The 26,110-nt window shown below is 38.2% G+C and overlaps 1 protein-coding gene across 1 annotated transcript in view; it reads right to left on the reverse strand.

Annotated features, from left to right (window-relative positions):
• Positions 1 to 26,110, reverse strand: part of LOC115434625 (semaphorin-4G-like) — a 49,966-nt gene that overhangs the window by 2,724 nt on the left and 21,132 nt on the right. The window contains exons 4-15 of the mRNA XM_030156661.1: positions 19,437 to 19,499; positions 19,213 to 19,311; positions 18,541 to 18,634; positions 17,054 to 17,167; positions 16,072 to 16,226; positions 14,609 to 14,784; positions 13,643 to 13,787; positions 12,138 to 12,360; positions 10,460 to 10,575; positions 10,228 to 10,382; positions 7,053 to 7,111; positions 3,146 to 5,466 (exon numbers count right to left, since the gene is read on the reverse strand). Coding sequence (XP_030012521.1) covers positions 4,469 to 5,466; positions 7,053 to 7,111; positions 10,228 to 10,382; positions 10,460 to 10,575; positions 12,138 to 12,360; positions 13,643 to 13,787; positions 14,609 to 14,784; positions 16,072 to 16,226; positions 17,054 to 17,167; positions 18,541 to 18,634; positions 19,213 to 19,311; positions 19,437 to 19,499 — 2,397 coding nt within the window. The 3' untranslated portion in view covers positions 3,146 to 4,468. The remainder of the gene's footprint in view (positions 1 to 3,145; positions 5,467 to 7,052; positions 7,112 to 10,227; positions 10,383 to 10,459; positions 10,576 to 12,137; positions 12,361 to 13,642; positions 13,788 to 14,608; positions 14,785 to 16,071; positions 16,227 to 17,053; positions 17,168 to 18,540; positions 18,635 to 19,212; positions 19,312 to 19,436; positions 19,500 to 26,110) is intronic.

The following is a 26,110-nucleotide window of genomic DNA, read 5'->3' on the forward strand; positions in this document are numbered from 1 at the left end:
TCCAGTTGGTAACCGTCCAGTATCACCGCTATCATCTGTGGGATATTATGAACCAGTGCTTTTCAACCTTGGGGTCGGGACCCCATGTGGGGTTGCATGGAATTCAAATGGGGTCACTTGAAATTTCTAGTAACTGATTGAAAAAATTTAAAAAAAAAAAAAAAAACTAATAGAAAAATAAATGTTGAGTTGAGAGAAACAATCCTAATACATAAAAGACATAAACTGTGAAGCTGAAACTGAAGCACTGTGGTTCTGTTTATCTTTCAAATGTTCATTGTGGTCAGTTTCAGATGCTGCAGCTCTTTCATAATTCATAGTTTGAGTTATTGTTTGTTCAGTATTAACTGTCAGCCTTGTAAATCCAAGCTGGACTGACTGTACATATCCTGACCAAGGAAAATCAAATTCTCACTTTGTGCAGAAATCTACACCTGCCTTTTCTGCCTCCGTCCATAATAATATACATTATATAGCCTAAATGTCATCAAAAATTAATGTTATAGCAAACTATTACATGATCAAAAACAAATTAATTTTAGCAAAAAAAATGTCTCCGTTTTGAATGTCTGGGTCGCCAGAAATTTGTGATGTTAAAATGGGGTCAGAAACCAAAAAAGGTTGGGAACCACTGCTATGAACTGTGCCGGCATCTGTGTAATAATACTGAATGGACTGTGTTTGCCTTCTGCCGCTATTTGTTGGTGTCATCATGACTGCATAATCTAATATTCACCCAGAAATTGGATGCAGTTCACATACTACTGGTTTCATACTACGAATTTTGACAGACTAAAAAATAATGCATTCTGTTTTAGCCTTATAACTCGCATGTTACTACAGAATTTTGGACATCAGTTCTGGTTACAAACTGCACCACACAGGCAATGTGACAGCTCATGTGACAGCCAGGTCTTGGCTTCATATCGACATGGCGGGAAGAAATGGCATTGTAATGTCCATCTGTATATACAATATTCAGGCTGCACAATGTGTTACTTCAGCATGATGGTAACATAAGGCAATGTCAAGAAAATGAGCTCAAACACAAACTGAAAATTAGTGAAAAATAGGAGAAAAAAAAAGGCTGAACACAGTGGACTGCAGAAAACAAAGCAATGTCAACTGCATACAACTGTTTTGGTTTCCGAAAGGATTATGTTCACGACAACAGCAGGAATTTATGATCACTGGTCAGAAAGTTTCATAATTCCTTTCACCATTCTGTAACTCAAGAGGCCTGACAGGAAACAAGAAATCTACCCACTGAACTCCCTTTACATCCCTTACACTGGCTTTTATTTTGTTGTGTTGAACCCAGTTTTAGAGCATTGTTATGTTATGCTATGCTATGCTATGCTATGCTATGCTATGTTATGTTATGTTTTGTTATGTTATGGTTTTCGAAGCAGATACACTCTGCAACACATGAAAGCAGTTATTGCTCTGCAACAAAATAACCCCAGACATTTTGGAAAGAATATTTTCACATTTACAGGCTATGACAGAAAATTAGTAAGTGACATTGTAATCAACTCATGGGGCCAATGATGAGTCTCTTCTCTCTACATGTAGAAAGATTTTGTTTTTGTTCTGTTTACACTTTGAGGTGAGTCACACAGATACTGCGACTGAAAAGATGTAACTCTTTGCAACTTATTGACTTTTTAGACCATTTTAGTCTGATGTTTGAGGGTACATTCTAAAAAAGGAACAATATAAACTTCAGAGCTACCTGACAAGAAGCCATGTGCAGTGATATAGCAAACTATGAATGTGCTCCATTTAGATGCATGTTTTTAATGTGTTGTCAATCATTAACAGCTGAATAGTAAGTGAATCAAATCATGAGGTCAGTGCAGAATCACATCTCTACGTCTAATATTGTGCAGCCATAGTTCTTCTTAAGTTAATCCAAGTTGTCAGTCAGGTAAATCTGCATTCATGGCTTTGTAATACAAACAGCAACATCTTTTCAGCACCAGTATCGATCTGCATGACCAACCTCAACACATTAACATTACAAAAACAAAACATGCATCCTCCAGCAGTGCGGTATATGTAGAGGTGTGCATATTCACCAAACATACATCTAGTAAAATTTGAAAATAAAACTGCTACTGTGTTCACCTTGATTTGTGCTTTGAAATGAGGTCTTTAATGAAGACTTTTAATGTGTGGAGTGTGCAGCTGCGTCCTTCTCCCCTCATGTCTTTGATCAGTGCCACTGACTGGAAAGCTTTGCTCTTCAAGCTCTTTGTGAATCGCTGCAGCACAGATCTCACACCCTCACATCACAGACAAGTTCTTAATGATTAAATCAAATGTGCATTTGTGCAAGAGTGTCAAAGGATCATCTGTTGTTCTGCTACGCTAATAAAAGCCTACTATACATACTCATATGTGCTGGGTCTGTCCTTGCATCTCCCAATCTAAATACAGAAATAATAAAAGCGTACCTCTGTCTGAGGCCAAGGGGAAAATAAAAAGAGCCTTAGTGTTGCGTACTTTACATCCCTGGGAGGATATTTTTCTCTCTACTGCTTTCTGCACTGAACAATAAGGTCAGACTTGTCAGAAGACTTTAATTAATACTGCCCTCTAACAGCCGAACAACAGCAAGAGGCAGCAGAAGACAGCGGTGAGGAAAATAAACGCTAATTGTGAGACCATCGTACCAGCATAAAAATGATATTCTGTTTAAGGACAGTTTCTCAGTTTAAATCATATTTAAGCTTTCATGTCTCTCCAATTTCTAGAAATTAAGCCTTGGTCATTTTAATTCCCGTCATTTTAAATTGTCATGTTTTTTTTCCTATAAATGGACTATGATGTGAAATTAACTTGTCTGAGATGATATCACTGTGAATCAGACCACAGCAGATGTTTCCATTTGGCTTCTCTCAACTCTGAAAGTTTTCAACAAATGATAAACAGCGCAGGACTCTGATCAACAAACTGCAAGCAAACTAGGTCCCAGATCTTCTTATTTCTTTTACTAAAACACTGTTCTATCGCTGTAGTAAAGCATTGCTGAGGTGAACATTTGCACTTTCACCTTGGTACATGCCTTTAAGTGCTTGTTTGGCAAAGTGCCGGTGCAGGGGTTGATGCGTTAGGTTAGGAGGACATAAAAACTATTTACCTTGGATGCTTTTTTGCCGCTCTGTGGCCCACAGTCTGTTATTCTCTGTTATGGTCTCGTGCAGGAGGCCACTCTGTGCTGGATCCAGGCTCTGCTGAGGTGCGGTCAGTGTTTTCCTTCTTATCCACTTCTGTCAAACAGATCAGGTACACACAGCTGTGGCCTCTGCTGTTGCAGCTCTTCACACTAAAAAATGTTCAATCAAAAGTTCCTCTGCGACAGAATTCACTTGTTGCAGTGTCATTATATTCTGAAGAGTCTGTGTCTTTACCAAAGCGCTTTAAAACACATATTTAAAGTGCATCAAATGTATAATACTGTCACATATTGTTGAGGTGTCCATTAATCCTCTAAAAAGTCTTAAAAATGGTGAAATAATCTGTATTTATCTTGTAAATGAAGGGTTACAATATTAATATCAAAGAATTCTTTTAACATTCACTCAATATCAAAGTTTTATGACCTACTGAACCTTTATATTACTAATGATTAAATAATATTTTTGTATTATTTGTTTTTATACTTGAAAATGTTATGTCAATGTAATCATTATTTTCTATTGACATATTAAAGAAAAACCTTTTTTTTTAAACATTAATTTATCGTAAGTAATGATTAATTCACCATTTTCAACAATAGCTGGTGTTAAATGTGTGCTGTCATGAGTTATTGTATATTGTTATATCAGGCTTATTGCAGTTAGTTGGTCTGGATTAAAATGAAAAACACTGCAAAAAAAAAAAACAAAAAAAAACTCCCTCTATCACCATGTCCATTTGCCCCAATACTTATAAAGTGTGAATGACACGCTTTAAAAATGCATAGGCCATCTGTGCAGTTGTCAGTGCAAACAAAATTTGGCTAGCTGCCCTCTATGTTAAAAACAAGCCAAACATGGCTGCCACAGTGCAGAGACCCTCACATGTACATACATTAAGCTCCATGTGTATTCCCACGAGCCTCTCCTCTTCACTGGAGTCTGTGTTTTGTTTGTGCTTGGTGGATCAGAGCTCTAGGAGATGCTCAGATCACACTACAGTTTGACCTTGCATTTCCTTCTGGGCAACATTTACCTGAGGTAGAAAAATTCTTTTATCCATTTCATGCGATTTCCCTCATCATGATTTTTCATTTTCATGGGTTTGGAAATTAACAGTTAAAAGGTTCAAAAAGCAGGAATGTCTACATGTGGACTTGGAACAATCCAAGAATGCAGATAAGACTGTTACTGCTGTAGTTCTCAGTAACAGTGGTCATATGGCAGGCACTTCAGCACCACTCAGTACTTTGCAGTCTTCCCACCACAGGGGGAGCTACGTTTTCCTACACCGAGCTCTCATCAGGCCTGGGCAGCAGCTGAGTGTGTTTCCTCTTCTCTAAGATCCTGTTGAGCTCCTCGGCAAAGGAGTAGCAGAGCGGCGACGAGTTGTCCGAGTCGCTCTGCCTCAGAAGCACGTAGCTATTGCCGTTCATCCTCCTCAGGACGCTGGGCAGGGTGGCCGACAGACCGTTGGGGAAGTCAGCCTCTGGGGAAGGAAGGTGAGGGGTGGGTGGGAGAGGAGGGGCCGGAGGAGGAGACTCCCTGTTGTGCGATGTGTGACCCTCTCCTGGGACGATCTGGAGAAAGCCTCCGTCATGGATGTCGCCGTTGTACTGCTTAGAAATTCCATTACAAATGCCGTTACCGTTGGAAATGGTTTTGAGCTCCATGTGGGCGGAGTTACGGTGGTGTTTTCTGTTCCTGTTTCTTTTACTGTTGGGGTAGGCGGCAGCAGCGGCACGTAAGGAGTACTTCCCCCTGTGACCGACTCGCAGACAGAAGCCAACGTAGATGAGGACCACGGTGAGGACTACGCACAGGCCTCCGAGGATGGTGATGAGGGACAGGTACATGGCCTCCATGTTCCTGGGGTTGAGCAGGTCAGAGGTGGGCAGCAGTGGGGCTGGGGGAGGAGGAAGGGGTCTTTCAGAGGAGGGGGACTCACTTGGTGCTGGGAAAGTCAGAAAGAGGCTGTAAAGGTCTTCAGTTGGCTCAACAGGTGGCGGAGGGGGCAGGTCCACGCGGATGGTGACATTGTAGGTAACCATGGCGACTCTGACATCGTTTTCCACGGCGTAACAGGTGTACTGTCCGCTTTGGTCCTGCCGGGCCTCGATGATGAGCAGACCATCGGTGCCGGTTCTGAAGCCGGAGTTGAGGCCGTAGCCCTGCAGCTCCCGGTCGTCCTGGGTCCACAGTGGAGTCGCCAGGTTAGAGCTGAGCTCACACTGCAGCAGCACATCATCACCCACCCGCACAGAGCGGCTCCGCTGAACAACATCTGGTAAAAACAACACACTAATATTCAGTCTGCTTTTATGATTTACACTGAGTATCATGCAAGAACCTCCATATTTTCTCTTTTCGTTTTTCAGTGCTGGTCTTATTCAACAAATCCATAAGAGATTCAGCTCATGATAAAAGTGTGACCGCTTACATAAACTCGATAAATCACTACATAACACAGTATATCCACCTGACAGTTGGAAATTTGCATAATCAACACTGATTATTCCAGACGCATCTTAGCCCATATGTCAGGATTTTTAAATTCAGAAAAATGTTACCAAAGATAAAATGAACAATTTTACACTGCATGTCTTTGGGTCACGCTGTCTACAATCAGCACAAGACAAAATATCAAATAAACCTGTGTCGTGTGGAGCTATATGACCTGAAATGATCAGAGAATATAAATATAAAGGTTACGGCTGTCTGACATGTCAACAGAACAGTGATGACAAATAAAGAGAGAATCGTCAAACAGGCATGAAGCGAAGTGTTTCATGAATAATACGGAGGAGGTTAAATGAATGTGGCTGTCATGCATATTAACCTGGACATGACAGTGTGGGATGTTAACAGTGGGCGAGTGGATGAGCTGCTGTTTAGCTCAATACGACGGCCCTTTAGCGTGACCTTTGGATATTCTGCTGTTGGGATATTAATTGTTTTCAGAATGGTTTTCAACATCAGATGTGGTTCATTTATATGCTAATTGTTAGTAATAGAATGTTGTTGCCACTGAATTAATTTGCACACAACAAAACCCTGATATCATATTTATACCAGATGTTCACTTTTCACTGCTTTATCACAGATTATTTCCAAAGATGAAATACTACTACGTACATATTTTAAATATTTCTTTATCTTAACTAAAATGTGAGTTATTTCACTCAATCCTTTGAGGTTATGACTTCAATATGATTTACAGAATATGAGTGTAGTTTTGTTGTTTTTGATTATTTTGGTCTGACTGAGGCTTCTTACATGATAGTGTTTTCTCTTTGTCAATAAAGGCAGTAAATCCCTCTTAGAACATATGTGAAAACCTAATTAAAAAAAACTCCAATTATGAGAAAATTGCGCCATACATTATGTTTTCAGAACAAACCTATCTTTGCATGATGCCTATTACACTGAATTAAGTTTACATACACCTGAGCCTCTGACACGTTTTAGTCCTAATTGCTTAAGATCTAATGAATCGACTAAAGCGGTCCAAACTAAGTGACTCCAGAGACATATTACCTTTTACAGTGAGAACGATGTGGTGACAGAAGATGGTACAATTACCAGATTGAAATTGTGAAGAGAGAAATCATTTGCCTGCCTTGAATATCAAAAAGATTTCTCTCCAGAGATAACAAAATGTGATTAAAGAAGGGACTAGAGAACCACAGAATGCATGATCAACTTTGAAAGGAGGAATTGATGCCATCTCACGACAAGAACACATCTTTCTAGTACTTCCTAACATTCTCTATTTTTAATCTCTCTTTTATCATTCACCACATTAAAAAAAAAAATTCCTTTTCTTTTTGGCGGCAGCAGCACCTAGCAGACGATGAGATCTCGGCTTACCATCTTGTGTGTTCTCACATCCTCTGCTGCCGTGTTGGATGTCCTGGATTAATGTAGATCTGTGAAGGCAAAGAAACACAACAATGAGCACCAAGAGTAAAATCTAAATAATTCAATTTACATGTTTTAACATTAAATCAAGTACACATGCTTGCTCACCCACTCCTCTTTAGTAGTTGTTGCTGTGCCTGCTCTTTAACAGCACATATGATACATTTACTAGTCCAAACTGCAATTTTCTAGAAAATGTAGAATCAAATAAGCTGATTACAATTGCTTACATTATATCTGAGCAGATAAGCCCAGTGTGAATTCATGCCTCACATTGTTTGGAAAAGCTAAAACTCTTTCTTCACTGTTTCAACAGCTCCACACACACAGCTCAGCAGGCTTGACCTAGATGTGCACTAACAGTTGCAAAGCTGTGATTGGGTAATGGCTATTTGTGGGCGGAGTTCAATTAATCTATTCTATTCAGGGACTTAAAATCAACTTTAACAGCTATTTCAACTCAGGCTGGTTTAATATTGGGTACGCAGAAAAGGGAGTTCCAGCATTTCTTTAGTATCTGGATAAAAATTCACATATATTGTTGGTAGTTTTTAGGTTTAAAATGAATTCTCTCTGCTTCTTTAAGTCAGACTGAATTAAAACTGGTTGTGAGTCTGAGAGAAGATGCTGTATCCATGATGTTTATATATGTGCTACATTATAGACGTGAGAAGAAAAAGAGGCAGGAAAAACCACAACCAAACAAAACAACTACAAATACTAGAAGAACAGCTGAAGAAGAAATGAGACAGATGGGAAAACAAAAAAGGGTGGACTAAGAAAAAACAGCAGAAGGAGACAAATAACAATTACAGAGGTAGAAATACAACTACAATTGTGAAAAAAAATTACAGTAGCAACAAAATTCTATGGTAGCTACTTATCATGTATGTATGAGCAGTGTTAAAAAGTCAGTCATTAATTGCTGGCGATTGAGAGAACTACATGAACAGAATTTATGCTAAAAATGCAATTTCCTCTGAAATCAGCATGTCTGCATGTATGACAGCCATTCCATTCCTGTGTCTGTTGAGTTCCAACACAAGCATATGTCATTCTACTTAATAAACACCGGATTTATGTCTTATTTAAGAGGGAAGAGTATAAAAACAACTACTGTGGCCATTACTATCTTCTTACAATAGGCAAAAACAGTGCTATTAGTAGGGCTGTGCAATTAATCGAAATTCGATTACGATTTCGATTATTACACGCAACGATTACAAAAATTATGTAATCGAGAAAAAACGATTATTAATTTTGAGTTGATTTAATTCACGCGCACGCAAGCTCCCATGAGCTGCTCTGCCCCGCCCCCCCCTAAGCTACTGCTGCCAGCTAGCCGGCAGGTCCACCCCAAGAGGAAAGTTGTACCTAGCGGTCTGGAAAAACGGCAGGAGAATCACAGCAGAAGTGCTTGGTAAACAAAAAAGGCAAGTCAAATTCAATTGTATGGAATCACTTTGGGTTTGATGAAGAAGACGAAGAGCAAAAACACATCACGTGCAAAAAGTGTTTCGTAGTTGTGTCCGCACTGACCGCTAACACAACAAACCTTTGTAACCATCTGAAGTTTAACCACCGCCACCTTTATCATAATCTTATGAAAAACTAAAACACATAAAAACAACTCCGTTTACAACTTCGTCCGCAATGCAATCTTCAGTCTCCGAATCTCTTTACGCTGCAACTCCCGTATTAACCTAACCTAACCCTACCCCGTATAACCCTAGCGTGCGTATTCTAGATGGCTGATGTATACAGAAGGCCTGAACTGAAACCTCACGGCACGCCACTGAATTTACTGTTTCATACTACATTGAACATACTTGAATTTATAATTTGCACTTTACGTGAGTTTTTTTTTTATTGCTACAGTTCTATGGCAAGTCTATAGCAGTTTAATTACAGTGCACTATTTATTTACAAAAGGAAACACTTGAATTTACAGTACACTTATTTGCATTCAAAGATTTTTTTGTTTCGTACAAAAGTGAACATACTTTGTTTTAGTGGTTAAAAGCTTTATTTATGTTTAAAGAGTATATTTTACATTGTTTTGCAAGAAAAAAGTAAACAACTTTAAGGTTAACAAAAAAATCGTTTTTAATAATCGTGATTTCAATTATTGCTAAAATAATCGTGATTATTTTTTTTTCCTATAATCGAGCAGCCCTAGCTATTAGTACCACAAAAGTAATTGGAATCCAAAAATAACTACTGAAAGCTACTGGACTTCTGCTCTGACAATGTTCCCAAACTCTGAGGACTGTTTTTTCTATTAAGACAATGCTCCTGGCCTCAGCTAGGTCAATAAAGGTGTGGATGACGGACCACCAGATGAAGACCCTGTCATGGCCAGCCCAATCTCAGACCTGAACCCACTTTGAAAACTTCTGCAGGAACATGGATGGTCACAAGCCATCAAACATTGCTGAGTTTCTTGGATTTCTATGCCAGGAACTGCATAAAGTCAGCAACCAGCAATGGTGGAGAGCCAAGACACGTGAAAGCTGTCACTGAAAATCAGGGTTATTCCACCAAATATTGATGTCTGAACTTTTCCCAAGTTACAACACAATACTGTTGTGTTGTTTAGAAATGGATATGAACTTGTTTTCTTTGCATTATTTGAGGTCTGAAAACACCTGCGTCTTTTTGTTATTTTGACCATGTGTCGTGTTCTGCAAATACGTGCTCTAAATAACAATATTTTTATTTGGAATTTGGGAGAAATGTTGTTGGTAGTTTAGAGAATAAAACAAAAATCTTCAGTTTACTCAAACACATACCTATAAATGGTGAAATCAGAGAAAGTGATAATTTTGCTCTTATTTTTTTCCAGAGCTGTATGATACTGAATATCTCTCAGTTATAGCATTCATAACAACATAGTACTGAGTAAGCACATCTGCTAAGTTTAATCATTACACACAGAGCACACAGCTGCACACTATATTTACAACCACAGCCGACATCAAGTTTCTGCCAGCGCCGTGATTACGCAACAGCCCTATAAGCTGACGCCATGACAGGTCACAGTGATACTTAGAATTTGAACACACAAAAGGGCACCTGCAGCAGTTAAATCACCTGATCCAGTCACACTCACGTCAGTACACACCTGTCTGCATGCGCCATCATTTCCACACACTGGGCTCCGTTCCAGGCGCAGTGCGGGTCTCTGGCAAAGATGCAGTCGTAACAGGTAGTGTATCTGCGGCAGTTGGAAAGAGGCAGCTGCACCACGCCTGACGGAGAGCCAATGTACACACTCATCTAGAGGGGAGAAAGAGGATTTAAATACAGCGAGGGGGATTACAGGTTGTGGATGTGTGTGATCATCTCAGACGTACCTGTTTGTCAGAGATCAGAAGGCTGTCAACAGGCTGTGGTTCCTCAAACACCTGCAGCTCCTCAATAATGTGGAGGTGACCGTCAACCTGAACAGCTTTGTGTAACCAGCCTTCATCTGAGAGACATACGAAGGAAAGAAAACTAGAATGACCTCGTCCTGATTCTATATCCTACTACACAACTAAGGTTTTACACTTATCTAAACACTCTTCATCTAGAGGACGCCTGACATGAGATTCATATTTTCCATTATATAATATTTTATGCCTTTATTACCCCGTCCTCATTCAGTTTGTTTCTTTGTTAACAGTCTATCAGCAAAACTATTGGTTGAATTCATACCAAATTTGGTTTATAGATTGCCACTGACCCAGAACAGATCTCTGTACATTTTGGGAAAAGTAGGTCAAAGTTGAAATTATTTATGAATTTCTAAAATCTTTTTTTCCTAATTTCCTTATAATGGGCAAAAATTCAAATGTCTGAAGCAGCAAAACTATTGGTTGAATTCATACCAAATTTGACTTATAGATTGCCAGTGACCCAGAATAGATCCCTTCATATTTTGGAAAAAGTAGATCAAAGTATAAATTTTTAATAAATTTTTTTCAATCCCCCCCCCCAATTTACTTATAATTTGCAAATTTTCACGTCTGTAGCAGCAAAACTAGACTGCCAGTGATTACATTTTGGCAAAAGTAGATCAAAGTTAAAATTTTTTATGAATTTTTAAAGTCTTCCCATTTACTTATAATGGGTGAAATATGTGCAAGGGGCGGGGTTTGTTGTGCCTGGCACCACTTGTTTTGTTTGTTGCCTTGTTAATGCAGCATGGGTAGAAGAAATTTTTCAAGCTGGAGGGCTTGTTCTTTAATTTCTTAAGATTAAATAAATTAAATGAAAACATGAATAATGTGTTATTTCTCTTCTGTCCATTTTGGTTTCCTCTTTCTGTCTATGGCACCCAGATACATTTCATTCTTAAAGAAGATACCTTATACACAAATAACATTTCCATTAAAAAGGCCAAACTATTTCTAAAACAACTGAATAACACTGAATTAGTTCAAGGCTATTCTCAGCCACAGATTAATACAAATGCGGTGGTCTTTTGAGGTTTTTATACACCAGCAAGATAGCTTTAATATATTTTGGACAACAATGGAAGGAGCACAGTGAGAGAAAAAAAATCCTTGATCTGGTTTTGAATGCAAGAACATTATTATATTCATTATTAGATCACTCTGTTTCTTGCAGGGCTGTTTTCGAAAAAATTGTTAAAAATAAAAAAAGAACAGATATATTGACAGACTAACAGGCTTATCCTTAGAGGAGGGTCAGACCCTTTTTGGCATACAGTAACATTTTTATGCCAAATATAATGATGAATACAATTCTTGTTTGAGAAAATGATTGGGGCTCTTTCAATTCATTAAAAGCTGGCTTACATGGAAAAATAATGTAACTGATGAAAAACAACAAATTGTTAGTTAGGTGGATTGCCTATCTTGAAGGTTTTATCTTTATGTCATGTCATAAATGAATGGATGGAATTTACCAGCTATTGAGAAAGTAAGAAGTAATCTAGCAATCTGAAAATCAGTCTAAAAAACTTGCACATTACAATTTGTGATTAACTTTCAGCACCCTTTATACCTGAAGCACATTCATACACACCTGTGCCCATGTATAGTACATGGTACGTTTGTCCATCTAAGCCTTGGATCATATGTACGGCCATGTGTGTGTAGTCTGTAGTCCTTCTAAACAACAGGGGGCGTTTGTCTAAAGGCTGGACCTGCTGGGACATTAGAGGATGTCTCCTGACAAAGTCCAACACGTCATCTGGCAGAGAGGTGGAGATGTTGATGCCTCTGGCCCTCAGAGTGTCCGTTATACACTACAGGAAAACGAGCCAAAGAGAGGGATGAGCAGTGGGGTAATGAGCAAAAGACAAGCCATGCTGGTGGGAAAAGAAGAACATTTTTTGGTTTTGGCTCATTTGTGATGCAGTTATCTGTAAATAGATGGATAGAAGGAAGGAGAGAGGGCGGACTCAGCTACATGGTGTGCTGGGACAATTAAAGGATCAAGGAGAATATGCTAACATGAGGAAGATTGTGATTTGCGTGAGTGAATTTGGCGGTTGGCTTGTGCTGACATGCACTGGGCTCAGCTCTCTCTGCACCTGCCTATGACAAATACTTCTCTCCTTCTTTTGTCCCTTTCAAATTATTTCAGCCAACTCATCTAAGAGGCTTTCACGCTCTTAAGTTAAAACCCTTGACCGTATCTCGTTACCGTTTAACAGCAACCCACAAAGTTCAAATAAAGTCCTGCAAAGTGTTGAAGTGACACTACAGTGGATAACGTCTGCTTTTTCTAACGATGCCACAGCCTTGGCTGCCACACTAAGCCATTGTCGCCAAAGCTGCAGCCTGAGGCTAATCACCATGGAAAAGGGTGTCAGTGACATAAGCTGGTTGTGTTTAGAGCCTTTTTCTAGAGGATGTCACTCAACCTTCTTATCTTTCCCCCACCATCTCATCCTTCGCCTTTGCCTTTTATGCATCTGCCTGAATGATCACTTCATCTGCTCTCTGTTGGGGATTTTTGGAGTGAATCCTGCAAGATTACAAAGAAACAGCAACCTCCGAGGCTGAAAAATTAAACTGAAGCTGCAGTTATTCAAATGACCGCTTAAGGCCATGAAGGCTACAGGTACCTAATTACAAAACCTACCTATTAACTACATTATTATTAGTATATTAGCTAATGTTAGCTTGGAATTAGCTAATGACTTGCTGGGTTTATACATAATGCAAAGCTGACATTAGTGTTGTACTATTATAGATTGGAACTATGTGTTAATGCAATGTAAATGAAGTGAAAGTAAATTATTTGGTGTTTTCTTAAGTATTTCCTTAATCGTACTGTTAGATTTGTGAGTTTCCCTTGTCACGCTTCATTAGCTCCACCCTTCTGTGAAATAAGACTCACTTCTGGTAAAAAAAAAAGAATAAACTGTGACAGCCAAAATTCTTCAAAACATTAGTCACCAAAACAATGGGTGACATCATGATGGTTGCTTCCATTTCTTGTCTATCGTCTACGATTTCAAAGGATGAATAGAGTGTTTTTCAGGACAGGGAGAGCAGTGGTGCCTTTTTTTGTGGATTTACCGTTCCAGGACGTGGGTCAGGTATCTTCCCAGTGTATTCTTTCCATTTAGAGCCAGAGTCCTGGTTCTCCATGTAGGGTCCTTGGAAAGCCTCTTGGACTTCAGAGAGTGAGAAGCGACAAACTGCAGACGCTTTCACGCTCTTCCTAAAGACAGAAAACACACACACACACATACAAAAGGAGTGAGAAAGACCAGACTACAGGCCACATACAATAACAGCGGTAAACCCAGGGTTGCCATAGTGACAGCAGTGTACGTACAGTCTATCACAAACTCACCTAGTTGCGAAGATGGAAAGAGACAAATGGGAAGAATGCGCAGGGGAGAGGGGGAGGGGATAAGCACTGACAGAGAGGGTAAGGAGATAATTAGAAGTGATACATGTTTGGGATGAGTAGGAGGGGGAAAGTAGAGAACTACAAAATGGAGAAGTCACAAGAAGTAAAATAATAGAAGCTCACATTCTGATAAAAAAATCCAAAAACAAAATACAGCTCCTAATGGATGGTAGCAAATGACACTGAACACGACATCTTATTTTTAGACAAATACAGAATCAGAGAGAAAAAGTGCTGCAGATTTAAAAAGAAACCTTTGTTCAAGGCAAAGCATAAAGAGTAAAGAAGATAATCAGCGAATGTGCCTCCTAAAAGCCAGCTCACTAATGCAAAAACTTTTTACTATGTTCCTTCACAAGTGCTTAAGCTTCTTTGTAGCTCATCTAAATCTGAATTTTAATTAATATTCTCTCCTTAAACTCCTTTAATTGATTCTTTTTTCCACAATGCTGAGACGAAAAAGTTCCCCTCGCTTTGTCTTTCACCCCTCCCTTTCATCTCGTCCCTCTCTGTCATCTGTGAATGTCTTAGCGTATCGATTGGTCTCTTTTATCTTTGACTTGCTCATTTACATTTGCATCCTCAAAGCCCCCTCAGCTGCTGACAACACCAAAGCTCCCACTCACCACTCCAGGCCGAAGATGCCAAAGAAGAGAGTAGCCTGCGGTGTGTGGCCAGGCACGACGAACACGCTGCGCAGCATGTTGAAGTGGAAGTTGTACTCAGGCAGAGAACACATAAGCCTGGCCTTGAGGAAGGACGTCCACCGCTTCTGGAGAGTTAAGTGACCTCCTCTGTCCCCCTGTGGGAAGAGGCGAGGAGGAGGAGGAAACGGAGCAGAGGGAGAAGAGAGGGTCAGATGAGGTAAAGGCAATATGGACTCTTGGCTCAAGGTTGCACATGAGGGGAAGCACACCTCCTAAAGAGTGCAACAGATGGCAAGGGAAAGCAATAATGATACGTTCAATAAGATTATGGCTTCCCATAGGTAAGATTCCCCACTGAAATCCACAGGTGTGTGTATAAAAGTGTGTCCTTCAGCAAGCTAAACATAGAAATTGTGAGGTGAATTTATTTCAGGTTGTGAAATTGGAAAAGCTACACAAGGCCAAGAGAAATACAGTAGCAGGGGGAGTAGTGACCTATCTGCATTCTAGTCTGGTTCTGTAACATCAGTTTATGCTTAGATTTCTGTATTAAGTGCATTCAGCCAAGCAGCACACACAAATATCAAAATACGTTGTAGTGGGAGTACATAATAAGTTCGATGTAAATATTACATTACATTACTGCACACATTGACTTGGTAGGTAACCTCAGTCACTGGATGTACATTGTAGAAACATAGATTCATGTTGAAATGTACTTTTAATAAATTAGCTCTCTAGGAAACCATTTTATAATGCTTTATAAAAATAAAGTAAATGCACAAGTACATTCCATGGTATGATATAAGCTGTATGGACATGACTTATTACAGCTGCCTTCATCAGACTCCAACTTTAATCCAATATTTATTGTGTTTCCTTGTAAATGAAAAGTGATGGTACCGACCAAATGAAAAGGGACATTGTATTGAAATAAACCATAGTTGTCCCCAAATGTAAACACTGTTGGTGACATTTAATATAACGTAAGTATGCGAGTCAACAAAATAAGATTGGCCTTGTCATTTTTATATATTTTTGTGGACCTTGTCGATAAACACAAGCCACTGCTGATTTAATTTTATTAGCGCGGCAGGAGAGAAGAGGACAGCGTTATTACTCTGTAAAATTTTCTCAAATAGCTCTCACTGTTGTTAACTCCTTCCAGGACAGCTGGAAATGTAAATCAATCACATGTTCGATGCTCAAGATGTTTAACAGTCTGTCTCTTCCCTGCAGTCATCCTTCCCTCTCGCTGTGAAACACACTGTTTCTGCAAGCCATTTATCAGCTACAGTCTGTTCATATAATCACCTCGGGGCCTTGTTACCAGTGCATTCCCCATGCAGCTTATCATCTGTTATAGCACCCACTCCTATCATCAACAACTCCACAGCTTCTCTCCCAGCTGCGTATATCTCTTGGATCTGATCTATTCTCACCTTACAAACCCGAGCCACTCGCGCCACCCTATTGTGGCTGTAAGTTGCTGTCTGCTCCTCTGTCCTCTCTGTGAAGAAGAAGTAGATCTTATCGTCATCTCCACTGCTGCTGCCTTCACTCTCCTTGACCAATGCCGAACCCACAAAGTCAGCCTCTGTATGGAGGAGAAAAAAGATCTATAGTTCATAAAGTGATTTCTTTTTATTGCATTTTGTCTAGCAACAAAGTTTAAACAGGGCTGCAACTCATGATTATTTCCATTATTTATTAATGTTTATTTTCTCAGTTACTTAATTGTTTGATATATAAAATGCCAGAAAATGGTGAAAAAATCCATGACTTTTTCATCACATCTCGATTAGTTCACAACCTGAAAATGTTCAGTTCACTGTTATTGAGGATAGAAAAGAGGAAGTACTGAATTTTTTTTTTTTCTCTTAAAAATTATGCAAACTTATTATTGAATATTAAAACAACTGTAGATTCATTTACAACTAATTGATTCATTGTTGCAGCTCATGGAGTCTTTGTGGAATCACTGATTGGATTCATCAAGTCTGCATTAAACAGAATATTTATCAGTGTATTCGGCCTCTCTCACTCTTTTCAGCTACACTAACAGCAGCTACATCAATTATTTATTACATGGTTAATGAATCAGAAACATATTATAAATCCAGGTCCGTGTTATTTGGAAGAACATGTTCAAATAACAAATTATCCCTGCATATACAAGAAAATAATTCACTATAGTTTAAGAGTCAGTGATGCTATGAGTAGCATAGTTGATTGGCTGTTATGTTTTGTTTTTCCACTGAATCTGATAGAGAAACTGCATCTAAGCTGCTGATTAGTAAAGTACAGACTGATTCGGAGGCTGAGCTGTTTGTAAGCTGCTTGATGGACCAGAGCTCCGACCACCTGCTGATACTGCCAGCTAGAGTTATTTAAGGCCGTTATCATTTCTGAAGATTAACTCACCGTTCAGCCAGCGTGTGGGTGCATCCTCTGTTTTCAGTGTGGGAGATGGAGAGTTGCGGCGAATATCTGGAAAACTCCTAAACTCGTACTGAGCAGCTGTGTAGATCTGCTGATCTGGAAGAACAAAGTTTTATCATTTCATTTTGGTTAAAGGGACAATATGTTTAAGTCATTCATTCATTTTCTGAACCTATTTCATCCTCACTATGGTCACGAGGGTCGCTGAGGCCTATCCTAGCTACTTATGGGCGAAGGTGGGGTACACCCTGGACATGACACCAGTTCATTACAGGGCTGACATACAAAGACAAACAATCATTCTCACATTCACACCTATGGGCAATTTAAATTAATCAATTAATCTATCAGTGCATGTCTTTGGATGGTGGGAGGAAGCCAGAGTACACGGAGAGAGCCCACACAGACACAAGGAGAACATGCAAACTCCACACAGAAAGGTTCCACCCCCATCGACTGGTGTTGGAATTGAACCCAGTAACAACAATATGATTTAAATATAGTCAATAAATCACATTAAAAACTTTTGCTTGTCCTCCTGTAGCTTTGCGTTAAACACCTCTATTACTGTAGCAACTATTAAAAACATCTCTGTGGGACACACTGTACCACTATGTGACACAGTCGTTCTGTGTATTGACTGTGTAACCTCAATATCTTACACAGAACCAGCATCCTGCTGCCGTAAACATTCGCTACTGACTCATACCTAAAGCTTTATATTTTCAGCAGTATCAGTGGGCTTGATACCACAGACAGCAGAGGAAAGTAGCCAAGTGTTAAAAATAGAGCAACATCTTTTCTGTTTCTTTGTTTTTATTTAAATATCAGTGACACATTTAATAAAGACCATCACTGCAAACAGCTTTTATCATCACAGAAAGATGAAAAGTGACAAACATTAGCTGATAAATAAGTAAATTTGCATGTGCAGCACCTGACAAGTGACGCAAACCCATCATGAGTATGAGTCTGTCGTAGTACTATATATCATTATTTTTGCTGAAATAATCCAAACACTTAAGTTAAAGAACAAAATTCTTCAATAATTAAAGGCTTCTCAGTCCTTTTGTTCATGTTCAACTTGGACAAATATGAAACTAGAAGCACTCGGAGAGCGCAGACCTCTGCCAAGGCTGATCAGTGGCCCCCCCCGTGGGCCCCCCCACCCCCGATCACCACCAAAATTTAATCATTTCTTCCTTATCCCATTTCCAACAAACCCTGAAAATTTCATCAAAATCTGTCCATAATTTTTTGAGTTATGTTGCACACTAACGGACAGACAAACAAACAAACAGGCAGACAAACAAACCCTGAAAATTTCATCAAAATCTGTCCATAATTTTTTGAGTTATGTTGCACACTAACGGACAGACAAACAAACAAACAGGCAGACAAACAAACCCTGGCAAAAACATAACCTCCTTGGCGGAGGTAACAATCCACCTCAAGAGGAAAAAACCCACCTATTATAAGTCCGGTGTAGCCTGTTGTTGGACTGTAGGGACATTTGTCTCGGCCTTCCTCAGGCTGAGAGGACATCACAAAATTTTTCTCATTCTACAAAAGACACAAAATACAAAGAGAAGAGCTTTTATTTTAGTTTAAAACATAGACAGATACATCAAAACCTCTAGAAATGTTCTCCAATTTCAAGTGAAGTGTAATCAGTTCATGAGACGTGAATAAGATTAAATGTAATGATATATTTCTGTAATAATTGAAACAGCTAAGATGTCCCATTTGGCAAATAGTACATATATAAAGAGAATACTTAACTCAAACAGTATTATAGACAACGCTGCAAATAAAGTTGTAATAATTTGTTTTCAGATATATTCTTCTTTTTATTCCTATTTATACATATCAATAATCACCTCTGACCTTGTGCAATGGTCACATGGTGAGCCCAAGTTACACTTTATCTATCAACAATAAATCACACTTCATGAAAAGAGGTCCATATATTTTATTTCAACTTTATCAGCAAAAGTGTATTAAAAACTCCCATATTGGCCAGCATGATCAGATCTACAAGCAGATGAATTCAGTGATGAATGCTCAGTGCAAACAGGTTGCAGAGCAGAAAATAAATATTTCATGGACTACACACTGCAGAGTGTTGTGTGTGGACTTACTATGTATGCGCAGAGAGGTCTGAAGGCATGAGTGCCACACATGTAGAGATGAGTGGAGTTGAACCTCTGGAGGAAGCGAATGTGATTAAAACACTCCGTCTACAGGGGGAAATAAAAACAGAACCACTGTAACACTAAAGTAAACAACAGCAATACTCAGAAGAGAAGTAAAGACCGAAAGATTATAAGAAAGCACAGAGGGGAAACAACAAATAAATGCGTACCTTATTGTCTTTTCCCTTGCTCAGACACTGCTGTTTTTGCTCAGGGGAAGCTTCCCACTCAATCTACAAAACATTATTTAACAGCGAGAGCACATAGTTGGACAGTTTAATATTATTAACATCACTGTATAATTATCCACAAAATATCAAAATAGTGGCAGTGGATGAATGAGAGTAAAACTCTTCCGGAGGTTAAAATTGACTTCACAACGCCTACATTTTCTGTGTAGTTGAACAACAGCATGTTTTTGAACTCTTACATAACCCAAGAATTTGTCTTTGCATTTACAGCATGAGTCGGAGAAGTTGAGAGGGAGTGTTATGTACACACTCATGCATACTTTGGTGGAGGCAAAACTGCAACATTAATGTAAATGTCATGAGAGTTTAATGTCGGGTTGCCATCAGGTAAGAAGCAGAGAGGCAGGTTCAGGACTTCAATGGCTGTTTGTTTTTTAATGACATTATTCTTCATGTCTACATTCCAGTGGTGGAATGTGTGAAGTATAGTCCCCTCCAAAAGTATTGGAACAGCAAGGTCAATTCCTTTTCATTTGTTGTTCATTGAAGACATTTAGATTTAAGATCAAAAGATGAATATGAGACAAAAGTTCAGAATTTCATCTTTTATTTCCTGGTATTTATATTTAGATGTGTTGAACAACTTAGGACATATCACCTTTTGAATTAGAACACAACATTTTTAGGTGAGCAAAAGTAAAGGAACAAAAAATCTTAAGGCACATAACATTTAATATTTGGTTGCATAACCCTAGCTTGAAATAGCTGCCTCAAGCCTGCAACCTATTGACATCACCAAGCTGTTGCATTCTTCATTTGTGATGCTATTCCAGGTTTTTACTGCAGCTTCATTCAGTTCTTGCTTGTTTTGAGGGGTTTCTCCTTTCAGTCTTCTCTTCAGGAGGTGATATGCATTCTCTATTGAGTTAAGATCAGGTGACTGACTTAGCCAGTCTATAACCTTTCATTTTTTCCCCTGATGATGTCCTTTGTTACGTTGGCAGTATGTTTTGGGTCATTGTCCTGCTGCATGACAAACCTCCTCCCGATTAGTTTGGATGCATTTCTCTGTGAATTGGCAGACCAAATGTTCCTGTAGACTATTGAATTCATTCTGCTGCTACCATCATCAGTTACATCTTCAATAAATATTAATGAGCCTGTTCCAGAAGCAGCCATGCAAGCCCAAGCCATGACGTTACCTCCACCGTGCTTCACAGATGAGCTTGTATGCTTCGGATCATAAGCAGATCCTTTCTTTCTCCACATTTTGGCTTTTCCATCACTTTGGTAGAGATTAATCTTGGTTTCATCAGTCCATAATATTGTGTTCCAGAACTTTTGCGGCTCATCTTTGTACTTTTTTGCAAATTCCAATCTAGCCTTCTGATTCTTACTGATGATGAGTGGTTTGCATCTTGTGGTATGGCCTCTATATTTCTGCTCTCAGAGTCTTCTTCGAACAGTGGATTGTGATACCTCAACTCATGCACTGTGGAGGTTGTCGGTGATGTCACTTACTGATGTTTAAGGGTTTTTCTTGACAGCTATCACAATATTTCGGTCATCAACTGCTGTTGTTTTCCTTGGCTGACCTGTTCACTGTCTGTGGCTCACAACACCAGTAGTATCTTTTTTTTCCAGGACATTCCAAATTATTGTGCAGGCAATGCCCAATGTTTGTCCAGTCGCTCTGATAGAATGTCCTTTGTTTCTCAGCTTCAAAATGGCTGTCTCCCATAGACAGCTGTCTTGTCTTCATGTTGGTTTATCCTCTTTAACAAGAAAGACAATCTTTATAGTTTAAACCCAAGGCTAAAAGTAAGACTAGTCAGACAAAGCTATTTATTGTTTGAACAATCAATCTAAAGGGGAACACCTGGGCTACAAGAAACACCCATCAGTGACATATTCCAATTGGAGCTGCACAATATATCATTTGGGCATTGTCATCGCAATGTACCTGTGCGCAAGACACATCTCAGGTCCTGCAATGTTGGAGGCAAATGAACTCAATGTGTTCTGATCTAATTTCAACCTGGGTACCTGACACACAGCGCACAGCGATCCACCAATCACAAGCGTTCTTAATCAGTTTGCCGAAGCAGACCACGCCCCTGCACATGGAGTGAGTCGCTGGTAACAACAATGAAAACTGAGCAACAAACAAGAGAAAATCACCAAAAATGAAGACTTGGTGCCAAAAAGAAAAGCAACATCAGTTATCTGGAATTATTTCAGCTACAAGGATGATATTGAAACACGTGTTCTGTGTCAATAGTGCCTTGCACGTGTTGCCACAACGAGAGGAAACACAACTAATTTGTTTGACTATTTACGTCGGAACCACACAGCTATTATATCTTTTTTTTCATATCGCAATATATATCGCAGGGTTAAAAAAAAAATCGCAATGTCAATTTTTTCCAGAATTGTGCAGCCCTAATTCCAATAGTTCTGCTCACTTAAAAATGGGTGGGATCAAATAAAGGGTGATATGTCCAAAGTCTTTAACACATCTCAATATAAATACCAGGAAATACAAGCTGCAATTCTGAACTCTTGTCTCATATTCATCTTTTGATCTTAACCCAAATGTCTTTAGTGAACAACAAAAGAAAAGGAATTGGCTTTGCTGTTCCAATACTTTTGAGGGGACTGTACATTACACACAGTAGTGAAATATAAATATGGAGTACAGTTTTTTGTGCAGTTTTATACTTGTACTAAACTACATCTGTCAGGCAAACATGTACTTTTGACTTCATGCCATTTCAGTGAAAATTTTAGTTCCTTTTTTTTTTTTTTTTTTTTAATCCATTTTACTTTTATTTAATATTTATTTAACCAGGTAGGTCAATTGAGAATCAGTTCTCACTTCCAATGATGACATGGCCAAGAGGCAGCATAAAGGCAGATAAAACAGTAAAACCCAAACAAAAGGAAGAAACAAGTTAAGTCACACAACGCACCATAACAGTGCTACAAGAGAATACTATTTACAGTTTTTACAGTGATATATTTTTTAAAAGTTATGAGCAGTAAGAACATAAAATCTGATAATACAGTTTTACCATATGTTGTACCAGTGCTAAAAGGAATTAACAGGTGCAGTAAATATGAGGACATGTACTGAACAAAACAAAATGGTTAAAACTAAGCACAATGATCTTATTTAGAGTTTTTGAAGGAGGAGTGGAATGAATGAACTCATCTTATCAGACTGCAATTTTTCCTCCTCCTCCAATGAAAATAATCTCAATTTACAGGTGTTGATTTTAAACATTTGTAATAAATGCAAGGATGATGTGAAAATTCGCTTCCTTAATCTAAAAAAACCTCTTGGATTTGCTGCAAAATGCACTGATGTAAAAGGTGGCCTCTTTTTTTTTTTTTTTTTAAGAAATACCTGGTTCTCACAGGATATAAAATGCACCATGTAATCCAAAAATACCACATATAATACAGAATAAAACACTGGCAAGTAAAAGTAGTATTTACTTTTCATTCATTTTTCTCATACTTGTGTGAGGTTTTGAATGAAGAACTTCAAATGTGTATGTTTTTTGTTTTTTTACTTTTACTTGAGGGGAGGACCTGAAGACTGAAGACTTCCTCAGCCAATGCTACATTCATGATGGATTAGTTTGAGGACTAGATTCAATCAGTGCAGATGATGCAGTTTAAAGACATGTAAATGGAAAATGATGCAGCCAGTGTTTATATATCATCACCTTTATAGAACATCACTGATTCTAATGAAATTCCAAAAGTGACTAAAGCTATTTTAAACTATTTTACTTGTTATGAGTATGTTATGGTATGGCATGTCTGAGTGAATGGGTCTGATTAATAAATTCCTGATGAATAATTCAAGTCATTAATGCTTTAGAGCTCAGCAGGGGACTTGTCCCCACAGAAGATCACAGTTTTTATTTTTTTAATCAGCATGAGCTGAGCAAAAAAGCAAAGATGTGTAAAAGAGGTTTTATACTGCATCAAAGATAAAAATAAACTGTTGGTCTCATCCCTGGTGGTGTCAAATATATACATCAACTTGTTTTACAGTTTTTCTCAATTGCTTCAATGCTATTCCTGGCTCTAGTAACTAGCAATCCACCAAAAAGGACACCAATATATTTTCCAGAACTCAACTCTGTTCCTGTTTGGCACATGAATCCAATTTGTTGAACATCTGGTTTAAAACTACAAAGAAAATCGCAACTTAAATACAATTCTCTGTGAGTACAAATTACAATATATATATATATATATATATATATATATATATATATATATATATATATATATATATATGTGTACAGTACAGGCCACAAAGTTTGGACACACCTTCTCATTCTTCGCATTTTCTTTATTTTCATGACTATTTACATTGTAGATTCTCACTGAAGGCATCAAAACTATGAATGAACACATGTGGAACTATGTACTTACCAAAAAAGTGTGAAATAACTGACAACATCTCTTATATTCTAGTTTCTTCAAAGTAGCCACCCTTAGCTCTGATGACTGCTTTGCACACTCTTGGCATTCTCTTGATGAGCTTCCAGAGGTAGTCACCTGAAATGGTTTTCACTTCACAGGTGTGCCTCATCAGGGTTACTTCGTGGAATTTCTTGCCTTATTGATGGGGTTGGGACCATCAGTTGTGTTGTGCAGAAGTCAGGTTGATGCACAGCTGACAGCCCTATTGGACAACTGTTAGAATACATATTATGGCGAGAACCAATCAGCTAAGTAAAGAGAAACGAGTGGCCATCATTACTTTAAGAAATGAAGGTCAGTCAGTCCGGAAAATTGCAAAACCTTTGAATGTGTCCCCAAGTGCAGTCGCAAAAACCATCAAGCGCTCCAACAAAACTGGCTCACATGAGGACCGCCCCAGGAAAGGAAGACCAAGAGTCACCTCTGATGCTGAAGATAAGTTCATCTGAGTCACCAGCCTCAGAAATCGCAAATTAACAGCAGCTCAGATTAAAGACCAGATGAATACCACACAGAGCTCTAGCAGCAGACACATCTCTACAACAACTGTTAAGAGGAGACTGCGTGAATCAGGCCTTCATGGTCAAATAGCTGCTAGGAAACCACTGCTAAGGAGAGGCAACAAACACAAGAGATTTATTTGGGCCAAGAAACACAAGGAATGGACATTAGACCAGTGGAAATCTGTGCTTTGGTCTGATGAGTCCAAATTTCAGATCTTTGGATCCAACCGCCGTGTCTTTGTGCGACGCAGAAAAGGTGAACGGATGGATGCTACATGCCTGGTTCCCACCGTGAAGCATGGAGGAGGAGGTGTGATGGTGTGGGGGTGCTTTGCTGGTGACACTGTTGGGGATTTATTCAAGATTAAAGGCAACCTGAAGCAGCATGGCTACCACAGCATCGTGCAGCGACATGCCATTCCATCCGGTCTGCGTTTAGTTGGACCATCATTTATTTTTCAACAGGACAATGACCCCAAACACACCTCCAGGCTGTGTGAAGGATAAGTAGGAAAGAAGGAAGAAGAAGGAAAGTGATGGAGTGCTGCGCCAGATGACCTGGCCTCCACAGTCACCGGACCTGAACCCAACCAAGATGGTTTGGTTGAGCTGGACCGCAGAGTGAAGGCAAAAGGACCAACAAGTGCTAAGCATCTCTGGGAACTTCTTCAAGACTGTTGGGAAACCATTTCAGGTGACTACCTCTGGAAGCTCATCAAGAGAATGCCAAGAGTGTGCAAAGCAGTCATCAGAGCTAAGGGTGGCTACTTTGAAGAAACTAGAATATAAGAGATGTTGTCAGTTATTTCACACTTTTTTGTTAAGTACATAATTCCATATGTGTTCATTCATAGTTTTGATGCCTTCAGTGAGGATCTACAATGAAAATAGTCATGAAAATAAAGAAAATGCGAAGAATGAGAAGGTGTGTCCAAACTTTTGGCCTGTACTGTACATATATATATATATATATATATATATATATATATATATATATATATATATATATATATATATATATATATTTATATATATATACACACACACATATATATATATATATATATATATATATATATATATATATATATACACATATATATATATATACACATATATATATACACACATATATATATACACATATACATATATATATATATATATATATATATATATATATACACATACATATACACACACACACATATATATATATATATATATATACATACATATACACACACACATACATATATATATATATATACATACATATACACACACACACACACACACACATATATATATATATATATATATATATACATACATATACACACACATATATATATATATATATATATATATACATACATATATACATATATATATATATATATATATATATACATATACATATATACATACATATATATATATATATATATATATATATATATATATATATATATATATATATATATATATATACATATATACATATATATATATATATATATATATATATATATATATATATATATATATACATATACATACATATACATACATACATATACATACATATATATATATATATATATATATATATATATATATATATATATATATATATATATA

Source organism: Sphaeramia orbicularis, chromosome 15, assembly GCF_902148855.1.
Source record: "Sphaeramia orbicularis chromosome 15, fSphaOr1.1, whole genome shotgun sequence".
NCBI lineage: Eukaryota > Metazoa > Chordata > Actinopteri > Kurtiformes > Apogonidae > Sphaeramia > Sphaeramia orbicularis.